The sequence below is a fragment of the Mugil cephalus genome, chromosome 16 (genome assembly GCF_022458985.1).
Source record: "Mugil cephalus isolate CIBA_MC_2020 chromosome 16, CIBA_Mcephalus_1.1, whole genome shotgun sequence".
NCBI lineage: Eukaryota > Metazoa > Chordata > Actinopteri > Mugiliformes > Mugilidae > Mugil > Mugil cephalus.
The window spans coordinates 12,812,691-12,833,940 of NC_061785.1; the positions used below are offsets into that span (position 1 = coordinate 12,812,691).

The 21,250-nt window shown below is 41.5% G+C and overlaps 2 protein-coding genes across 5 annotated transcripts; both read left to right on the forward strand.

The window, feature by feature from the left end:
* Nucleotides 1-418: 418 nt before the first annotated feature.
* LOC125021920 lies at nucleotides 419-12,985 on the forward strand. Of its 3 annotated transcripts, none has more exons than XM_047608115.1 (15): nucleotides 419-600; nucleotides 2,990-3,274; nucleotides 3,729-3,804; nucleotides 4,620-5,418; nucleotides 6,017-6,151; nucleotides 6,253-6,382; nucleotides 6,465-6,593; nucleotides 7,113-7,193; nucleotides 7,985-8,148; nucleotides 8,231-8,381; nucleotides 9,417-9,989; nucleotides 10,422-10,525; nucleotides 10,593-10,713; nucleotides 10,791-10,891; nucleotides 11,997-12,985. In XM_047608115.1, exons 2-15 carry the CDS (start codon nucleotides 3,004-3,006, stop codon nucleotides 12,159-12,161), a joined length of 3,000 nt encoding a protein of 999 aa, XP_047464071.1. In that variant the 5' UTR covers nucleotides 419-600; nucleotides 2,990-3,003; the 3' UTR covers nucleotides 12,162-12,985. The 3 variants fall into 3 exon arrangements, with proteins under 3 accessions (XP_047464071.1, XP_047464070.1, XP_047464069.1); XM_047608114.1 differs by having other exon boundaries at nucleotides 4,623-5,418; nucleotides 7,089-7,193; XM_047608113.1 differs by having other exon boundaries at nucleotides 420-600; nucleotides 7,089-7,193.
* Nucleotides 12,986-13,571: 586 nt separating this feature from the next.
* On the forward strand, nucleotides 13,572-19,019 carry arf2b (ADP-ribosylation factor 2b). Of its 2 annotated transcripts, none has more exons than XM_047608651.1 (5): nucleotides 13,572-13,716; nucleotides 14,877-15,034; nucleotides 15,372-15,482; nucleotides 16,575-16,699; nucleotides 17,112-19,019. In XM_047608651.1, the coding sequence occupies exons 2-5, from the start codon at nucleotides 14,887-14,889 to the stop codon at nucleotides 17,271-17,273; spliced, it is 546 nt and encodes a 181-aa protein (XP_047464607.1). In that variant the 5' UTR covers nucleotides 13,572-13,716; nucleotides 14,877-14,886; the 3' UTR covers nucleotides 17,274-19,019. The 2 variants fall into 2 exon arrangements, with proteins under 2 accessions (XP_047464607.1, XP_047464608.1); XM_047608652.1 differs by lacking the exon at nucleotides 13,572-13,716 and adding an exon at nucleotides 13,841-13,982.
* Nucleotides 19,020-21,250: the final 2,231 nt, after the last annotated feature.

A 21,250-nucleotide genomic window follows, 5' to 3' on the forward strand; every position in this document is an offset into this window, starting at 1 on the left:
GTGCACTGGATGAGATGACATGAGATGAGGATAGTTGGGATATGATGAGATTAGATGAGATACATGAGATGAGGAGAGGTATGATGAAATAAGGTACGACCCACCGACCATTTTATTAACACTAGATGAGATTGGATGAGATAAAAAAAAGGAAATGAGATGAGATTTTCCTTTTGGTGTGACAGCGCCAGTTATGAATTTAATGGTGTTTTTGCATTTTCATGAGAAACTATCAATGAAAACAGGCGCATAAACCGTCTGCAAAAAAAAAAAAAAAAGTGTTACAAAAGATCCGACCTCAAAAGTCCAAGTGTCATTGGGTGCAGCTACGGTATCCACCCTAAGGCTGCTGCAGGGGGTATGTTGAAGGGGGTGGGGGAGGTGAGGGAGGCCGGGGTGACTGAGGTGTAAGAGCTCGTAAGTCACACATGCTGCACCAATCAGCAGGGCTTGCGGGGGCAGAAAGCCGGTAGGCTACAACTTGGAAACTATTACACTCATGACACAGGACGGACGAACAGACGGACGGACCAGAGCCTCTGTTTCTGTTGGATCACTGGATTTCACCTGTGGCAGCGAGCGGCTAATTGTCCTTCTGAGGTAATGTGATCTGCTTTGAGCCTTCCTCTCTGTCTGACTTTGCTCTAGCGGAGGTGTCCTCTCTGTCAGGTCCCAGGGTTCAGAAGGAAGTGGTCTTTAGGAGGCTGCCAGGATGTGTAAATGGACCGTGGGAAAAACTGGTGTTTGTTTGTGATGTAGCATCACTGTTTGACATACATGATCCAGAAGACTGAAGTTGTGTCTTTTAAATTCTACTTACTGTGCTCAGGTAAAACAAAAACAAAACAAAACAAACAAACAGCTGTTGATTCCCACATGCTGCCACGGTTTCACACTTTTATCGCACCTCAGAAACCCACCCATGCAGCCTCAGAAACGAGCAATTTCAGGACGAGTCTTAGTGAGTGGGAAGTGTGTCTGTTTTGATCCTCCAAAAACCCTGCTCCCTGTCAACATGACGAGCTCTGAGGAACTCTGACAGCTGGACGGCCCGGTGGAAGGCATGCGGCCACTCCTCTGCGTGCCAGATCCCTGCGTGCTATTTATACTCACCTTTGCCAGGCTCACCGCTGGTGTCTGTTCATTCACGCCCTGCCACCGCAAATGCCACCACATTGAAGTCTGCGCCAATTACAAGCCCATTGTTTCTGCTGTGAGTGCTAAATAGATAGTGGTTTTGCGTTCTGGAGGATTTGAGTTGCCAACTTGACCAAACTCCACTGAAGCCTTGAAACAACATGTTTTACGAACCTATATCTGAAGCTTAATAACTCATAAACCATGTAAACGTCACACAACGATGATTAATAACTGGTCAAACAGAAACACAAACAATTTAAGATAGGAAAATTACATATTTTGTATTTTATTTCTCTGCTTAAAAATCTGGACATAAAATAGATTAGATACACTGGTGAAAACATTGTAATATAACAGTCTTGCACTAAATCTTCTCTACATGAAGGATCTGGTATTCAGCATTTGTTTCAAACAACTGAGAGTTGCTGATTCAGCTGTGTTGCTTATTTATCAAATTTCAGTTGTGTTGTACTGACACAAGTTCACATTATTTTGATATTTTACTCGTCAAATTATAGAATGCAGTTTAACAGCATCACAAACTGCTTCTTCCAAAATGATCAGCCAGTTGAATTACCACTTTTTTGATGCCGTTTCAACAAAAACTGAACATTGCAGCACTCATTAATGAGGATTTAAGTCAGACCTGTTGTATAGGACTAATCTGTGTACCTAATGTTTTGCCACGTCAGGATAAAAACTTCAGCTGTGAGCATGGATTCATATGTTCATAAAAATATATTATTATAAAATAACAGTAGCACATAAAAAATACCTAACTTCTGTTGTATATAGCTGACACGCCTTTGTTTTGGTTTATAATCAATTTGTTTTAGCATGTAAATAAATTGTAGATGTACACCTCCACACACCAGAGGGCGCTGCAGGAACAGAGATTAACTTACCAGTGCCTAAAAATCTTGTTTTTGCTGACCTCCAGTGGTTTAAATTCTCACCTTGCTGCCGTCTAGGAAAGGTGTACAGAGTGTACATATATAACATCGGAACTGTCTCTTGTATGCTCGGCGAAAGCTCATCACTGTACTGATAACTATATAGCTACCTATTTAGCTGCCTTGATATCAACTACTTTTACCTGTCGATTGATCTTCCTCTCAGTTCTGCGATCAGACAGACTCACCATCTTGACATTACGTGACTCCACGTAACTTCTAGCCAGATGGTCAAAAGGTGGAGCGTAAGTGGAGCTGAGGTTAAACACAGCTAGCTACCTGTGACAGCACCCAACTCTTACTCAAAAGAGCCACGCTGTTAAGTTATATGTAACTTTAAGCCTTGATGTAATTTAAACAGATAAATTCTCTAAAATCTATCCCCAGACAGATCAAAACTGTTTCTGTACCAGGCTCCAAATATATTTATGCGTCCTGGAAAGTTTTTAACATGGACATCTAAAAGAACTGACTAATTTCTGAAGCTAGCCTCTAGTGGACATTTGTGGAACTGCAGTTTTTGGCTTTTTACTCCCAAGAGGATGAATCCTGCTGCTGGCTTGTCAGACTTTTTAATCTATCGCCACTCCCTAGTGAACTTTCTCAATTTGCTCAGCACTGACTTCAAAGATATTTGAAGCTACATTAGCACCATCATCCCATCAAAATTTAATCTGTCCGACTGTTTTTTTTTTTTTAAATCTACCTGCCTGCTGAATCTAGTTCATTCTTGCCTCTTTCAGCTTCCCTCAAATGTCAACATATTTCTCAAATTACTGACTGAACAAAAACCCAGAAAACAACCAGAAAAAGCTGCAGGTGTCAAACACACGGAAATGTCAGCCTTTTACAATAATTCCATCTTTTTTTTTTCTTTTGCTCATCTCCTAATCCAGTTCTCATCGTGTCGATGAATGCTGACAGACAGATGGCCATACCCAGGATGTTCGATTGCAACACACCGTTCATCATTGTGGCCGGCGATTCTGAGCTCTCATTTCTCGGCAAAGAGGATGGCAGCCAGCAGGGTTGTGAGGAGGAGAAGGACTCATTGGTCCAGGCCATCGCCCCCCATCTGAGTCGGGTGATGCAGCACGGCACTGCCAAGCATGTGTTTGCTGAGGGGCCGGAAGCATCAGAGGAGGAGAAAGGCTGTGTCTCCATAGTCGCACAGGCTGAGAGTAAGGCTGAGGAACACAACCTGTATGAATGACGGATGTACAAAACCCTTTTGCAGGGACATTTTTAGGTAGATTTTATCCAGGAAAATCAAACACAAGACAAACACCAACCAGTAACTCAGATTTACTTAATACCAGTCCAGTCAAAGAATACTAAGCTCTGCTAGCAAACATTTACATTTAAAGATTAATTTCTGGAATTGTTCCATCAAAATAGCTGTTAAATGGTAGTGGAGTTTTCCAGCTAAAACTGAAAGCACCAAACCTTCTAGTCTAGTCTAGTCTCATCAAACCTTCAAACACATCAATGTTGGAAAGCTGTCAAGGTATTATTGCACAATTTCATCCCATGTTCTGGTTTGTGGTCGGATTAACTGATCCATTGTGAAACTTCATCGTCCCTATCACCCCTCATGTGTGTTGTATTTTTGCAAACTCTTCACATTTCTCCTAGGAGAAGACTTCCAGGAGTTCAGCCCTACCAACACTCAGTGTCCCTTCTCCCGAGCTGAGCATCTCCGAAAGACCAGGTATGCACCTACAAACATACAATGTACATGACTACAAGTGAGATGAGTCCAACACAGTTCTACGTTTACATGGATTCATGTAATTCATGGAGTTATAGGAGGGACAAAAACACGGAGGTGGAAAAACATCCAGTTGTTCAAACAAGTGTTTGAAAAGATGTACAAAGCTGAAATTCAAGGTTCAAGATAAAGATGGAAGAAAACCTCTCCCCCTTCTACTCCGCCTACTTCATTTCATCTTCTTCCTCCTCAACTTGCTTCTTCTCCACCTTCCTATTTCTGCTGCGTCTCCACATCTCCCTCTTCCATCTTGGTCATCTTCTTCTATTGAATCAATTCAGATTTCGAGATAACTCCCGTTTCCCCCTTCTCCTCCTCCTTCTTCTTCTTCTTCACCTCCTCCCGCAAATTCCAATTCCTTCTTCCTTTCTCTCCTACATCTTCTCCTCTTCTTCCTCGTCCTACTTCTTCCTCTGTTCAATATCCACCAGATTTGATGCCCCACAGTAGCACAACCAGTTTGTCCATAAGGTTTTATTGTGGTTATAATGTTTTGGGGCATGTTGGACTCCATCACCAAGAATGCTCAACACTCTGTTGCTCAATAACTAAAACAGTTGTCCATCAACCAGATGGTTAGGTAGAAAATGGGGATAAATGTGCAACAAAATTACACGACAGTTTACCATTTAGTTCAGATAGAAATTTGGATGCTAGTTGCTAACTGCAGTTAGCACTATTATTTTTGGTAGATTAGATACGAGGGCATTAAAACGGCTGGATATTATTAACGTAGCATACTTTGCTCTCATAAGCAGGTCTCCCAGTAAAGAAGCTTCCCCCATGAGTGACACAGAGGATGAGGACTTTGATTCAATCACCAAACTCCAACACAAGCACCGCCAGAGGAAACAGCGACGGAAAATCAGAGGCAGGCAGATCCAGGAGGAAGGAGAACAGGCTCCTGTTATCAGAGGCTTCTGGGTTCAGGAGATTGACTGGCTGAAGTCATCGTCGGTTGGGCTCATACCTCCTCCTCCTCAGTTTACTGACCCCAGCGACCACAGAGACCCGCACCCTCACATGTATGGAGGCTGCGCAGATGTGCGTGACCCCGTGTGGAGGCTGGCGCCAGTATCGGAGGGCCGGTGTAGATCGATAGAAGTGGACGACACATCCAGCAGCGCTGAGAGAGGAGGCTCGGACTCCGAGTGCAGCCTGGAATACGAATCCATCTGCACTCATGACAGGGAGTCTGACTCATCCTGCAGTGCAAAGGCACCAGATCAGTTTGGAGCTAGCCTGTCGAACTCGACCTTTGACCTGATGCGTGTGTCTGGATTCAACGCATCCTCCCAAGCAGAGTGGGATTCTGACTCTACAGGCCATGTGCAAAGCCTGCTGGGAGTTTCTGATTCCGATCACAGCTCGGGGAATGCGTCCCAGTATGCGTTGGAGTTCGAAGACACAAATGACTCAGTTTTTGATGAACTGAGAGGCAGAGTGACGCGGATACCGAAGCTCTTTGTTTCAGTTTTCAGAAATTTGATCAAACAGATTCTGAACGACTGGAAGACGACCACACCTGCCAATGAAGGACTCATATTTCATCATGTAAGACACTTTTCATCTAGTTGATTTGGTTTTGATTTGGTTTGTCCAATACTAACGTACCATTATAAGCTACAATTGTCAAACACTGCTCCAGATGACGTAAACTTAGCCTGGAAGCCAGACCAACTTTCACTGCCTACAATTTTTTTTTACAGCTGGTCTCTCCAATGGGAACTGATTATGCTCCTCACTATTCCCATCCACTGTGTCTACCTGCAGAAATTAAATTTAATAAACTAATAAAAATAAATTTGCTCAGTCAGTCAAACCATAAAAAATGGTGTGCCACAGGCCTCAATCCTCAACCTACTTGATTTCACACTGCACAAATAACTTCCACTCAGTGCTCTAGTGTGTATTGCTTTTGAATAACCCCTTAATAAAATCCAGATGGTGTGTTACGAGACTCATTCTGATAAGAGATGATTCTGAATACACCATGCCACTTCCTCCAGTTCCTAATCATGCCTGTCACTGATAGAAACCAGCGTTAATTCCCATTTTCCTTTATTTTCTAGAAATTCTGTTAAAGGTTGTACTAACCTTGAGCTTTATGAATGACACATGTTTATCATCTTTCCTGTTTGGATCTCTGAAGCAACTCGAGCCCAGCTGTTCCAAGTACAGGGAGGGAGAGGAGTACTGTATCCTTCACCACATCCAGAACGGATCATACGGTGACGTGTTCTGTGTTCGGGACAAAAGCACTGGATTCAGATGTGCTGCCAAGAGGGTGAGCCAAGAAGCAATGAGTCATTCAGTGAAGAATCTCGACTCCACCCTAGGTGTTTGAAGCCCTGGAATTAAATTAAAATTGTTTTCTGCTGATCCCAGATTCCACTGAGTCATTTCAGCGGAGAGGAGGTGAGCACGTGGAGTGCTCTGAACTCCCCTCGTGTCGTGGAGCTCTTTGGGGTTGTGATGGAGGGGCCGAATGTTGTCCTCTTCATGGACCTTAAGCCAGGTAAGCTAACTAAACTGTAGCATTAAAGACCATCAGGGTATTCTCTAAAGTTTAATCAGAGTTGTCCTCCACACCTCATCAGCTTGTCTGGCCCAGCTTCTGAAAGACATGACCTGCCTACCTGAAGATCTGGCCCTGCATTACCTTCATCAGTCACTGGGGGCGCTAGAACACCTGCACCATAGGAAGGTCCTTCACCTGGATGTCAAAGGTGTGTTCTTTCAGGTCTTAGCACGTTAGTTTCAGAACAAGCTATTTATCACAGTTTAATGCATCATTTATTCATGTTAATGCATCAATCAAGTTGCATTCACAGATTCTGCTTGTTAAGTTTCTTTGATACCAGATTTGATTTGATCAGTAGCAACCACAGGAAGCCCAGTGATGCATTTAGATGGGGTTTGTGCCGTCAGTTAGCATCCCCAGTGATGGTGACTAATCCTAAACCCTTAGTAATCCCCGTTGAGAGGATTGAGCAGGAGGGGGGCTTGCTCAAATTAGGACCCTCCATTGTATTGCTTTGGGATTCACTCAGATCCATCCAATTAACCAGTCTCATCATGTCAGGTCTTCACTTAGAGAAGGAAAATAGTCTGTGTGTTTTATTCGCTTATTCACTCTGACAACCTCCTGGTCCTCACACAACAGTTTCATAGTGAGCACCAAATGCAAACAAGCCATCTCACTAAATCCTCTGTGTTCCCAGTTGACAATGTGCTGCTGTCTGCAGACTGCCGAGACACATTCCTCTGTGACTTTGGTCTCTCTGAGGCTTTAGACGACAGAGGGTGGAGCACCAAAGCGTTCAGGGGTGAGTTGACCCTGGAAAGTCATCTAACATTTTAAAACATAATCATTCACTTGTTTTGCTTGGTCTTCTTCAACTGCCAAAATAACCAGCTATTGTTAAAACCGTTTATTCATTCACGCACACTAATGTGATCACCTCCCTTTGCACATACCAAACCTTAAGAGTTGTTTTGTCACCACATGTTGGTCACTCCACAGATAACACTATTACAGTATTAAACCTGAGATACAGATAAAATATGATGACATGATACTTGATATTCTGATAATAAAACTATTTAAACTGAACATGTGACAAATTTACTCTTTATAATTACCACAAAACACAAAGACTTAATAAAATCATTCCAGCAGAGGAGGCAGAGATATTCTGACATCCTCCTTGAACTCCAGTGATGCAACACACTCAGACTAAGTAATCAACAAGTTTCATAACAGGTTGGATTACAGTTTTCTCAAGTTTCAGCAGATAAATTCTGACATTTCCAAAAAGCCGCTGCTAACTGTGGTGCTGTTCAAATCTTCAATTCAAATCCGTCCAGGAAAATATGATCACAACCAGCTTTAAGTACCTATGTTCACACCTGGCATTAAAATGTGTCTCAGTGTTTGTTGTATGTGCGTCATGATGAGATGATACATATTTTGGAACAAGCTGTAAAGTCTTGGAAATGGGAAAGTTTGAACACATGAAACAAGAGAAGAATCACAGCATGATTAAACATAATTAAGAAGAAGAAGAAAAAGTAAAATATGGAGAGATTTCAGCTAAGTCAATGTTTGTCCATGTAGGAGCGGCTTTTCCTGGCACAGAGACCCACATGGCACCTGAGGTGGCGCGAGGGGATCGACTCTGTGCAAAGGCGGATGTGTGGAGCAGTTGTTGTATGCTTCTGCACATGCTGAATGGATGCCAGCCATGGATACGTTACTATTCCCATCCGCTGTGTCTTCAAGTGAGCATCTCCTCGAATCTGACATTTGCTCCATGAATGGGACAAATGGGGTTTCTTACTTTTCCCTTCATGTGTTTGTCAGATTGTCAACGAGCCTCCGCCTTTGTGGGAGGTGCCGTCCAACTGTAACAACTTTACAGCCAAAGTGTTCAAAGCTGGACTCCGAAAGGACCCGGACAGACGGGCATCAGCAAAGGAGCTTAGGAGGAAAACCACCAAGGCCCTCAGAGCAGGTCCATACTTACATAGCTGATGATCATCCATCCAATGTAAGAATGCTAGATTTGTTGAAACCGGGTCAGAAATACCCTGAGGATCAAAATGTTTGTCATCTAAGGCCTTGGTATAACAAGCTGAAAGAAGGCCAACTAGAGATGTGTTTCTTGAAGGTTTCTTGAAGGTATTTCATCACATTTCAAGTCTTCAAGTCAAAAGACTGGTGGGGAGTTGGAGAGGTTTGCATAAGGATATCTGTGGGTGTTGCTCATCAGATGTCCTTTGTTCTTCAGATGTAAGTGGACAGCCGAATCCTGACCTAAGGCAGAAACATGTTCACCCCAAAGATAAAACAGGTTAATGTAGTTCAACCAGTTAGTTCAGTGATGTACAACTGTCCACCTACACCTGAAGGACAAAGGACACTCCTTTGAGAAGAACAACGTCCACATAGTAGCCAGAGAAGACAGGCAGTTTGAAAGAGAAGTAAAGGAAACAATCTGTCAGATCAGAAAGTGCCTGTCTGAATAGGGTAGGTGGGCTTAGATATAATCTGACATCCATTTACAGCACAGTCTGAAAAAGTCAGAGTACCATTCAGTGGTCATCCACAAATGTTCCTATTGAACTCCCCACCACTGTTTTAGGACTGAATACATGGATGCAACATTTTCAAGAAACTCTACAAGTACAGATGCCCTTGTTTTAACTTTTTGCTGGATACATTTGCCAAAACGTGGACTGGTATGGAGTTTATTTACCATGTCTTAAATGAAGAATGTTCATAGACTATGACTTAAGGTATGATGATAAAATGAAAGAGGATCTTATACATAAGAGAGACATAATATTTGCTACAGCAAGACATGAAATGAAATGAAATACATTTAAATAGGACCCAGAACTCATTCCTGAGGCACACCAAATTAGGTTTGGGCCAGTAAAAGGATGTAAATATCAATAAACTTGAGACTTGAGCCGAAACGTTTGATCTCAAGTACTACAGTTGTGTTGTTGTATACGGATCATTCACTTGAATATTTTCTCCACAGTTGGAGGGTTGAGTCCCCTGTCCGTCAAAACAGCCTGCGATAGGCTGTATCATGGTCAGAGACACAAGGAAGACTCTCCCTGCTCTTTGTCCCCTGAAGTCCCCTTCACCCCAAATAAACCATCAGCTGCTGCCTCATCGCCAGCTGTGTTCTGGGTGAGCCCCTGGAGAACTACAGCGGTGGATGAGGACAGCAGCGACTGGGCAGATGGCGACTCAGACCAATACTCTGAAGTGGAGACGGATTCCTTAACGAGGGAATGGAACTCAGAGTCAGAGTCACTGTGGGAGGATTACGCCTCAGATAAAAAAGACTGGGAGATTGACTCTGACTCAGAAGTTGATATTTACATGGCAGAGGAGGAATATACCCCGGAGAAGTGGCGGAAGACCGACAAGGACTATGAGGGGGACTGGGAAGATGAGGAAGAGGTAGAGTGGGACTCTTCACTGTCCGGACTGTCCACAGAGTACCTTCATGCCCTCAGAGGAGTTTTCCCTTTGCTGCAGAAAGGCCAACAGACAAATGACGATTCATGGGGATCGGAAGCTGAGCTGGAATACCTCAGAGACGGTGAGTCAGAGCAACACATAGTCATGAGGACAGTTCTGGGGGAGCATCACTCCGTCATCACTTCACCAAGGCATTGACTGTCTCAGAATAATTTCATTTTGTTTGCTGAAACACAGATTTATCAGTAATGATGTGTAGCCGAACAGAGTTTGACTTGATTACTGAAAGGTTACAAATGTTAGTCTCATATTTAAAGAAACAGTTTGAAAGATATATCAGTTTTTTCCACTTACATCTTAATGCAGTATTCAAAGCTTCTTAAGGGGTCTTGGGACTCTTCAGCTGTTTCATTATTTCCCCCTAGACACATAGAAACATATTTGACTGTTTCTCAAAATGATCAGTCTATTATTGCTTGTAGCCTCAAGCTTCCTCTACATATAATGTAGAGTGTGTAATTGCGCATTAAATTGCTTTGTTGACTCTTCCTAGATGTACCTATTGGCACCACAATCCAGACCCCTTCCCCTGAACCTCGAGATGAGCCCCCGTCCTGTTTCAGCTGCTCTGACTCGTCGCAGATAGATGCCTCAGACGTATGTAGATGCTGTGCGTGAAAATCCTCCATGAAAGAAAAGGGTACAATTCCTTTCCATTTTCCAGGGCTCGGATCATTCATCCGATGACCTCAGCTCTGGCGTCTTTTCTTCCTGCAACAGTCAGGCGGACGGACACTTGGAGTGGCTGGCTTCGGGCAGTCAGCCATCCTCGTTCTGCTTTGAGGGTAAGATGTTGGGAATCTTTCACTATGTTAAGGTTGATCTCTGCTGGATGCATTTGACTACTATGCTGGGGTTTCAGGTGTTGACGTCTGGATTGAGAACGTTCAGGGCCAGTGCCTGAGGATTCGTGAGCGGCGGAAGGTCAAAGTGGGTCACATTGCTATAGGAATCAGTGATCAGGTATGAGACAGCTCACTGAAATAATACTAAGTGTTAGCCGGTTTTGGGGACCGTTTTCAGGTATCCATATATCTGGTAATTGTCTAACAACAGCTGCGCACTTAACATATGTTACATAAGCCCAGAGTGTATTTTTTATTTATTTCTGGGACAGAATGTGGAAGGTTCTTTTTAATTTTTACACTCTATAGTTTATTAACCTCCTGAGACCTGAGTTTTTGTCTGGTGTTTAATTTCTCTTTATGTGGGATTATAAGGACCTAAGAAAAACGAAGCATCGTCTTTGAACAGGAAGTAGTTTTTAGAAAACAAATATATGTCCTCATGTGTGGACATGGAGATTATTTCACTGAATATTATAATAAAGTTACCAATATGTAACAAAATATAAAACTATTATTCTCATATCTGAAAATTGCTGTGCAAAACCAGAAAGGCAAATAATGGAGTCCTAATGTCCTCAATTGAGTTCTTGCTATTTAGCTAGTTATGGCTTGTTACTATTGATAGAATTTGTGTGTCGTATTAAACTAGAAAAGTTAATAATCATAAATAAACCAGTTTCAACTTTAAAATCTGATGAGATTTTGAACCTTGTCCACTTTTCTTACCTGATCGCCCATAGAATGAATCCACTGAAAGATCCGCTACTGTGTTTTTAAACCAACTAATATCTAGTTATGAGGATAAAAGTTTAAATGAAGCAAATAAGCTGCCACAAGCCTAAAACTTAATGTCCCCATATGAGGACGCAGGGTCTCGGGTGGTTAATGTTGTACCACTGCAGAATTACAAGAACGGCTGTTTACTGTTCAACATTTCCAGACGAAGTTCAATTATAATAGTTATTGCTATTACTAAAGTTTATAACAGAGTTTTGGTATTAATATAGACTAGGAAGAAGCCAACATTCATAGTATGTTGAGTTTTAAATACTATTCTGGCAAGAGCTTTGCTTAAATTAAAAAAAAAATGTGCAAAAAATGGGTGAGATTTGGATTAAAACCGGAACTTATAGTAAACGAGATTATGAGCTGCACATTTGAGCTGGTGTTCAATACTCAGCTAACCAAAATCCTTATGACTTATCCCGTCTATGATTCAGATCTCGGGGAAAGCCTTTACTTTGGAGACGCTGGACAGAAAGACGGTGTCCTTTGACCAGGAGATCAAAGAGTCCGGTCTGTGGCTTCGCTGCGTTCCTGCTCCGGACAGATGTCAGCGCTGGAGGTGGAGGGTCAGAGACGGCAAGCTGGAGCTTCAAGAATGAGGCGGATGTTTTTTGCTACTGCGCTCCGTTAATTTGGTTGTCGTTTGCACTAATTTTGTTGCTGGGGAAAAAAAACTGGAAAGCCACTTTCTACACATAGATCCAAGACTACGGTACAAACCTTCCTCTGGGATTCTACCCACTTCATTTCATTCACGCTGCCATTCTTCTGCTGGATTCAGAGCTGCAGACAGAGGACGACTCTGGCCTTTACATTCATGAAACCACGTTGAGTTTAGTTTTGTGAAACGCCACATCAAAGCAAATGAATGCTTCCGTATCCAAGCTACCTGTACAGTTCAAGACTTGAAGGAAGTTTGTGATGTTTTATATCTTAATAAAAAACAAGCACATGTGACGGTTACATGATCTGTCCAAAAAGTCTTTCTTCCCTTTCTTTCTTTCTTTCTTTCTTTCTTTCTTTCTTTCTTTCTTTCTTTCTTTCTTTCTTCTTTCTTGTCCTACCTTCTGCCATTGTTTCCATCCTCCTCCCTTCCTGCTTTTCTTCCTTTCACTCTTCCTCTCTTCCTTCCTTTCTCCCTCACCCCAACAAAAAGAGTTAATAAAATATAGAAATTGATTGTTTTGGCTACCACCTCCTAAAAACAGAACAAAGAAACTGCAATGAAAAGGGGTTAGAGTCCCAAAAACGGATGGATTATATAGTGAAGCAGCCTACAGATGACAGGCTCACTCTAGGGCCACAGCGGCCTTGGTTTAGAGAGTTCATTTTAGTCATTTTGCATTTTGCTTTGTAATCGGTTTGGGTCTATTACGATTATTTTTATCTCCCATGTGATTGGTTAAAGTCTGTTATATATTCATTTGTGTCTCTTTGTCATTATTTTATGTCACTTATAGTCATTTTTACTTTGTAGTTGGCTTGTGTCTCTGCACTTTTAAGTCTTTATTTTTGACTCTCTAGTCATTTTAGTCCATTTATTGTGGTTGAATTGAGTCTCTTTCTGTCATGCTGTGTGGTAGTTTTGTGACGTCTTTTGTCATTGCGCTGCTTATTATTTGTGTCTCTGTGTTCGTGTGTGTGCTTTGTGGCTTCCATGCTGTTTTCAGTACATATAATATTAAACTCAACAAAGCATGGTGTCTTTCAAACAGGAAATATTATGTCATTTGATACAGAGACTACCAGAGGCCTCCTGACCTCTGGGCCTGTAGTGGGTGTGTATGATAATGACTGGTGGTTATAGTTGGACTGCCACAGCCTATATTTGATAACTCGTGGAGAATTAGCCGTGGTCATAACCAGCATTACGTAAAACACGGAGTCCATTACTCAGGCTATGAAACTTGAATAAACTTGTGTGCGGTCCACTTCCTCGACATTTTGTGCACTGAGCATACAGAGACCCACTGCGGCGCTGATTGGACGACAGACTGCTGGGGGCGGGTCAATAGTTACACCATGTGTGCTGTGATTGGTCAACTTCTCATAGTGGGAAGTGCTCGTACGCCGGTGTCTCCCTGGTTGCGCAAGACGCCATTTTGGACTGACAGTGAAAGATAACGGAAAGATCGAGAAGCTGTCTTTCTAGAGGTAATAATCCTTACAAACGCGTCTCTTTTCGTCCCGTATTGTCGTGTTATGTTTACCGGTCGCCGCTCAGTTCGAAGCGATCGATTTATTTGGCGTCTGACGTGACGTCACGGTGCTCCCTCTTTGCTGTGACGCGGCATTTAGCTAACGACAGCTACGGTAGCTAGCTCGCTCGCTACAGCAGTTCCTGTAACCGTCAGCTGTGGGTTTTAACCCCGTGTCCGGGATCATTTTCACCGACGGGTTTTATAGCATATCGCTTTAAGGTATATAAATAACGGGGTATTGTTTGGCCGTAAACGACGGCGCTAGTTTTTCACCGTTAACGAATTGTGTCGCCCGATAGCACCTAGCTAACCGAAGCATCCGCCCTAAGTGGAGCTAATCGGCTTCGAGCAATGATAACCAGCTAAGGCCCCCAAGCTTAAACTTTTCTCAAAATAATTAATAGTAACTTCACTCTGCGTTTTAATTTTTAGTTTATGTTGTGCTGACATGGGCACGGACTTGTGGGCTGGTCGGACTGTCGGCCTTCCGCTAAGGTCGAGGTGTTGTTGCTAAGCTAACGAGCTAGCGTCTTGTGACGGCTCTCATACAGAAACATTATCCCTGCCGCTAATGGAGAGTTTGCCAGCTGGAACAGGCCTCTCTTATCCAGCGATCAGTTACCTGTTCACTGTATCCTGGTTTTTTAACGTAGCCGCCTCGGGATATATGATTTTTTTATGCGCTTTTTAGACACCACTCAATTTCCATATTTAAGTCATTGCAGTGAAATCCCAGATAATGGTTGAGACGGTCCGTTCGGGCTGACTGGCAACGTATAGCCATAAAACATAACCGTATCGTGTAACCATTAGCTTGAGTAAACACGTCTCCTGTGTTCCTCCATGTTCCCTTCCATCTGCCTCTTTTTTTCTGCAGCTTCAAAAGACTTTTGTTCGACCAAATGTCATCGACCTGTTCTCCGATTTAGCTAAGCCATTGTGAACTGTCAAACAATGCAATTATAGTACACTTCCTGTCGGTGCAGTAGTGCCGGTTGGTAGACACAGTTTTGTTTTCTCGATGATCCACTTTTTTCCGTTTCCTCCTTTGCTCAGAAACTGAATCACCGAAGACGTTGCAGTCTTAACCCTGTAACCTTTCTGCTTCAACAGCTTCGTCACCATGGGGAATGTATTTGCGAGCTTATTCAAGGGCCTGTTTGGCAAAAAAGAGATGAGGATTCTCATGGTGGGACTCGATGCGGCTGGAAAAACAACTATCCTATATAAACTGAAGCTTGGAGAGATAGTCACCACCATTCCCACCATTGGTAAGGATATTTTTTTTATGTGTTTAATTGAATTGAAAGATTGTTGTGTTGTGTTCTTCTTTAAGCCTATACATTTAGTTTATAAACGTGGTTTAAGTTGTCTTAACACACAGTCATATGTTACTAATGCAGGCTTAGAAAACTGGTACACAAATGTTTGAAGCCATTTTCTAGTATTTGACACGTGTTCTAAAGATCCACACTTGATACCTGATTATTTTCCAGTTAAGTTAAACTTGATTGAATTTGATTTAAAAAATTAACAGAAATGTTTAATGTATAGCAGGTTGTTAAAGCTATTGCAACTCACCAGTGCTTCTCCTTCTCTCCTGTCCAGGTTTTAATGTTGAAACTGTAGAATATAAGAACATCAGCTTCACAGTGTGGGATGTGGGCGGTCAGGACAAAATCAGGCCGCTGTGGCGCCACTACTTCCAGAACACTCAAGGTGAGGAGAGGGGGTTTGTGGCGGTGTTATCTTAGCTGACAGTAGTGCTGATGAGCATCACCGCCCGTAGGTGGCCTCATTGGTGCATAAAAGATGATCTTAAAACTGGTGAACCAATGACTCATGCAGTATTGTTCAGTCCTCGGGGGTCTTATTGTGCGACTCCTCTAATATTTCCTGTAATGTAACTGCACCGGTGGCTAATACTGCCTAGCTTTCTGCAGAGATGTATAGGGCACGTTTTTGTGCGTGCATCAGACAAACATCACCATCCGGATACTGTGCAGCCAAGTGTGAAATTGAATGTGAGAATTCTTTTGGTTTTGATGGTGAGATGGAGCATCATTTAGCAACAAAAAGGCCCAAGAGTATTCAACAGACAGTACATCTTACTTCAGAATATTTCTACTTTTCTTTAGCAGCAAAGAATACCAACAGGTCACTGATTATTTGATATTACAAACCTATATAATATATCTGCAGGCAAACTAAGTAAATTGAAGATGTTGCTCTTTGTTTTCCTCAAGTATCGATGCCTCTACAGATGCCCACAAGTGTCCACTTTAATACAGACTAGGGTCGTCCATGTGACCACTTCGTCCACTGTTACACAGATACAAAAATATCTTGTTTGCACAGAGTGAGCTGCAGGGGTGATGAAACGACTCTCCAAAATGTAGACGCGCACATGGAGAAGTGTAAATACACTAGTTTGACAGACGCCTTCTGCCACGAGGAATTCAAGTCCTGAAGGATCATCTCCCTATTTTTATTGCTTCATAGTTTATGGCTCACTGCAGCACTCGGCTTTCAAAACGTGAACATCTGAGAGTCTTTAGTCTCAAAATTCAGCTTTTACATAACGTCAGACAGTCTCAAAGTATCGTAAATCCACTCGTTTGCCAGCATTAGTTTAGATTTGTCTTCACACTCAAATTCAATATTTAAACTTAATTTCTGAATTCTTTAAATTAGCGACTACGTAATCAGTTATTTACTCGATTACATCTTTTGATGTGTTGGTTTGGAACCTGGAGGATCACTGTGTGGTCTGCTCTCTGTCCTAATGCGGTGCTGTATTTGTGTGTGTAGGGCTTATCTTTGTGGTGGACAGCAACGACAGGGAGAGAGTGAACGAGGCGAGGGAGGAGTTATCCAGAATGCTTGCTGAGGACGAACTCAGAGACGCTGTGCTGCTCGTTTTCGCAAATAAACAGGTGAGGTCACTTTTCTGTTTCCTGGAGTATCTTAAGATCTGATGGAAATTTTATTTAAATGGAGATTGAGGGTGTTTTTTCCCTTTAGACTCCTACAGAAGTTCATTTATAGCTTAAGTGCTTTATGCCCGACATAAAAGACAAGAATATATAGGGATACAGGTTCTGAGGGGAGTAAAATTAAAGCTTTTCTCCTTTTCTAAAAAAGCCAATGTAAAATATTTCATCCAGATGAGCAAACACTGAGCCAGAAACCTTAAAGTAACTCATAAAGATGTCACATTCAACACTTAAGAAGCTAAATTCATAGTGTGATTAATCAGGAGAATGAAAGTGTTGCTCGAGTGCAGTTCTGCTATAAATAAATGATCTTCCAAGCTGCATCATGACGCACTGTATCCTCTCCTGCCAGGATCTCCCCAACGCTATGAACGCTGCAGAGATCACAGACAAGCTGGGCCTGCACGCCCTGCGCCAGCGCAGCTGGTACATCCAGGCCACCTGCGCCACCAGCGGGGACGGCTTGTACGAGGGCCTGGACTGGCTCTCCAACCAGCTGAAGAACCAGAAATGATCCATTCCACCAGTTTTGAATTTTGTTTGTTTATTTTTCTGTTTCAACACAGCGGCAGCACCGGATCCAGGCCCCTCCGCTCCCATCTAACCCCGTTTTCAAATCCCAGCTCTTTCTTTCTTTCAAGAACTTCCTTCATTCCCTCCTCCTGCTTTCTCCCCTCGTCAGTACTCTCGGGGGCTCTAGCCTGTGCTGCTTGTGTGTGCGTGGGCGTGAGCGTGTGTGTGTGTGTGTGTGTGTGCGTGTGCGTGTATACCTTGTGTGTTCAGCGAGTGTGCGTGGGTGTGAAGGCGTCTCTGCGTATGTTGGCTGGGATTGGGAGTAACCCTGGCGTGCCTTTTACACACCTCCTGTGGAATCAGCAGTCTGGTTTTCAAGCCCCTTTCTCCATCCACCAAACTCAGCCTCTGCCCCACTCAGCCTACCCCCACTCTCAGTCTTGCACGGCCCCCTTCTCCCCACCCTTACTCTCCAGAGGAAGCATGGTTTTCATACGGCAAAGAAAGAGCAAGGGTGCAAGCTCTCCTCCCTGTAGTGTATATATAGATATATATATATATCTATCTACATATATATATATCTATGTTAACTAGAAACGTTCACCCAGTGTAGACCGAATGCTAGATGTTCATTTTGACCTCTGTCTGATTTTGAAACCTCAAACCCACCAGTAAGAGATTCAGTAAATTGCATCTTAACCTGTATCAGGTCGAAACAAATCACACAAAAAAAAAAAACAGGAAAAAACGCAAGAAAGAACGGCCATCCTCGATCATTCTGCTGTCATCTGAAAATCATGCTGTTTGTTTTATTGTTATTATTATTATATTGGAGTATAACAGATTATTCTTAGCAATGGTTCTCCAGTGAACACTACCTTCTCCCCACCACTAAGTGAGACCGTGAAGCACAAGGCAAATCAACAATCTTTAAAAAAAATAAATAAATAAAAAAAATTATTATTATTCGAATCTGCAAGTATATGCAACTCTTTTCAGATCTTTTGGTTTTTGTTCCCCGGTGAAATTGGATTTCTGAGGCGTCCTGACTCAATCTGACAGTGTTCCTACTTCATGTCAAATACAAGCTGTTGGACATTTCAAACTTTCAGCCGGTTAATGGAGACAGCTGTCCTGATACATTCACAAGCTTCACATGTTATTCCTTTAAAGACATGTTACATGCGTGTTTTTTTTTCTGTAACTAGTTTTAGTATTTCTATTTGTACTATGACTGCTGAACCAAATGCATTTGAGCAGTATGACAAATCCTGTATGTTGAAGTGTATCCTCGAGGGCCTCAGCTGATTTTGACGAGTTGTATTTTTTTTTTTTTCCTCACACCAACGGTTGGCAGTTTTACTTTGAAATCTTTTTTAAAAGCATCCAGCTGTTCATGTTCCTGGTTGGGATGAAGGATTGGCGCCAAAATATGAAGGCTCTTAAACTGTGAACGGTCCAGACTTGAAGAAAGGTCCGACTGTCTGGGTGTTTACAGGCTACTACTTCTCATTGGCTTTGCCACAGAGAAGACCAACACAGCTGGAAGGACTTGGTGGTAGACCTGTTGAGGGGGGGATGGGTGTGCGGTTACCTGGTCGTGAGATTCAGCGGGCGTCCTCAGTGTTGAACCGTGGGGGTTAAGCTGGCACTTCTGTCAAGAATGATTGTAAATCTGTAAGTTCCCCTGTAAACTGTTTCTGTGGGGATTTCCTGAACACATTAATAAACATGATTTGATCCAACAGCTGCTGGAGAGACTATTGTTTCATTTGTTGTCAAAATTGAGGTCAACTGTCTTTAATTTAACTGCGTTGGCACAGAAGTAGTTACACATTCAAGTCGAGCAATAATCTCTGGGTCACAATGTTTAGTTCAATCCTTTAAAAAAAACTTTAGTTCCTTTAAAAATAACCCATTTCAACCGAGATGATGAAATGAAATGATGAAACATGGTTAAAACTCAATGTTCTGTAAGTGAGAGATAAAACAGTAATTTCACAATAAAACATCTGTTCTGCACATTCTCTACATTTATATCTTTAATCCTCATTGTCCTACAATACATTTGAATCTTCACTTCAAATCTGGAAAAAGGCTTTCACTTTTGTTTCCCTTAAAATAACCTTACTAAACTAAACTAAACTTAAAAAGGGAAGTAGTATTTCTTAGCTTCCTTTTGTCTGTTCATGCAACCAAAAGCTCAAAACGTTTATTATCCTTTAGATTTATTTGAAATGTGATTGAAGCTCATGAAAACATGGCCGATAAACAGTAATTTCACAAAATAAGAAATGTGCAAAAAATGTTATTTCTTAAATTATCGTGGCTCCACAATACATTTAAATGTTCACTTCAAGTCTGGGAATGCTTTCAGTAGAGTCTTCCTTAAAATAACCTTGTGAGGAACTAAAAGTAAAACTCAAAGAGACATTTGTTATCATTTAGATTGCAGTGAAATGTAATTAAAACGTGTCAATTTTCTTTAAACAAAGAAAAGATCGTTAACTGAATTAAAAAGTAAGAATTATCCGTTCATAGAAATAGTAAATGTTCAGATGTTTTTGTATCTTTTTTAATTATTCCATATCATCTATTTATTAGCCAAAAACTCTAAGATGAGTAATTTCTCCATACATAGAAAGAATAGTTTATTAATTTAAAGTATAAAAAGTCATGATTTATCCTGCTCTCATTCATAAAATGTATCACATTGATAGATGATTATCCTTCTTCATTGTTTATTATTTGTTCCCTCTGTAATTTTGTCTTTGTGATCTTCTGTGGTCTGTAGGAAATGGATCACAAGTCACTTCTGTGGAAACTTAGAATGTTTCCCCAGAAATGTGTGTTGAGTTGTCTGTAAATGTGTAGCTGATATCACTGAACTGTTGGTTAAACTTTACACAGAAATGTGTAGAAAAACAAACTGGTCGGCATTCCCCTGCAGATTCAGCCTCTAGATGGAGACAAAGAGCCACCGTCAAAGGCGCACATCTACTTTTTAAACCAGATGTTAAAAAGAACGCCCTAAAACTCAATAAAATGATATCTAACAAAAGTTTGTGCAAATAAATAATAAACAGTCCCCCAACCAGACACAATCCATTAATTATGAAAGGATGAATGGATTTAAAAATACTTATTTAATAATATATGTATATATTATATATATTATAGACTGAGAGATACAGCTCATCCAATGTTAAATAGTTGTCTCACTGTTAATGAACAATTATTTACCTTTTACTAATTTTGTAAGTACAACGTAAATGGAATAAGTCATAAACTTTCAAGAGAATTTGGTCCCTGGTCTCTGAAAGTAAAACAAATAAAATACAAGTTGATGTGGAATTGTATAAAACTGAAACATAACAATAACGATATGATGTAAAACAACCAAAAAGAGACAGAATCCAACCACAGACACACAAAATAACCATAGACCTGACAACATGTCTATCAAAAGGTAATTCCATACAAATACAGACACACAAAATGACCACATAAAGTTACAGAAAGCTGAAAATGACAACAAAACATCCAGGAAGAGACTCCAAAACAACCAAAATATGTTTAAAAGTCCAACAGAAACATAAAAAAGGTCCAGAGATGCACAAAGGGCAAATAAAACAACAATATCTGCTTCAAATGATGATAAATAGACAACAGAAAATCTACAGAGAAACATAAAAAGGCCAAAAGCAACATAAAATAATTATAGTGTGATGGAAAACGTATGAACTGTAAATATACGCAAAAGAAACAGAATATGATGCAAAACAACCAGAACGAGTCCAAAATGACCACAAAGAGACACATGATAAACACAAATAAGTATTTCAACATATGTCTCTTGGTCTTAAACTTGCCTACAAAGCATACACTTATTCGTTGGTTAGTGTTTGTTTGTGATTTGTTTATTGCTCCAAAATGAGACACGTTGGCTACACTCAACCACATGAATCCGGAAGACTT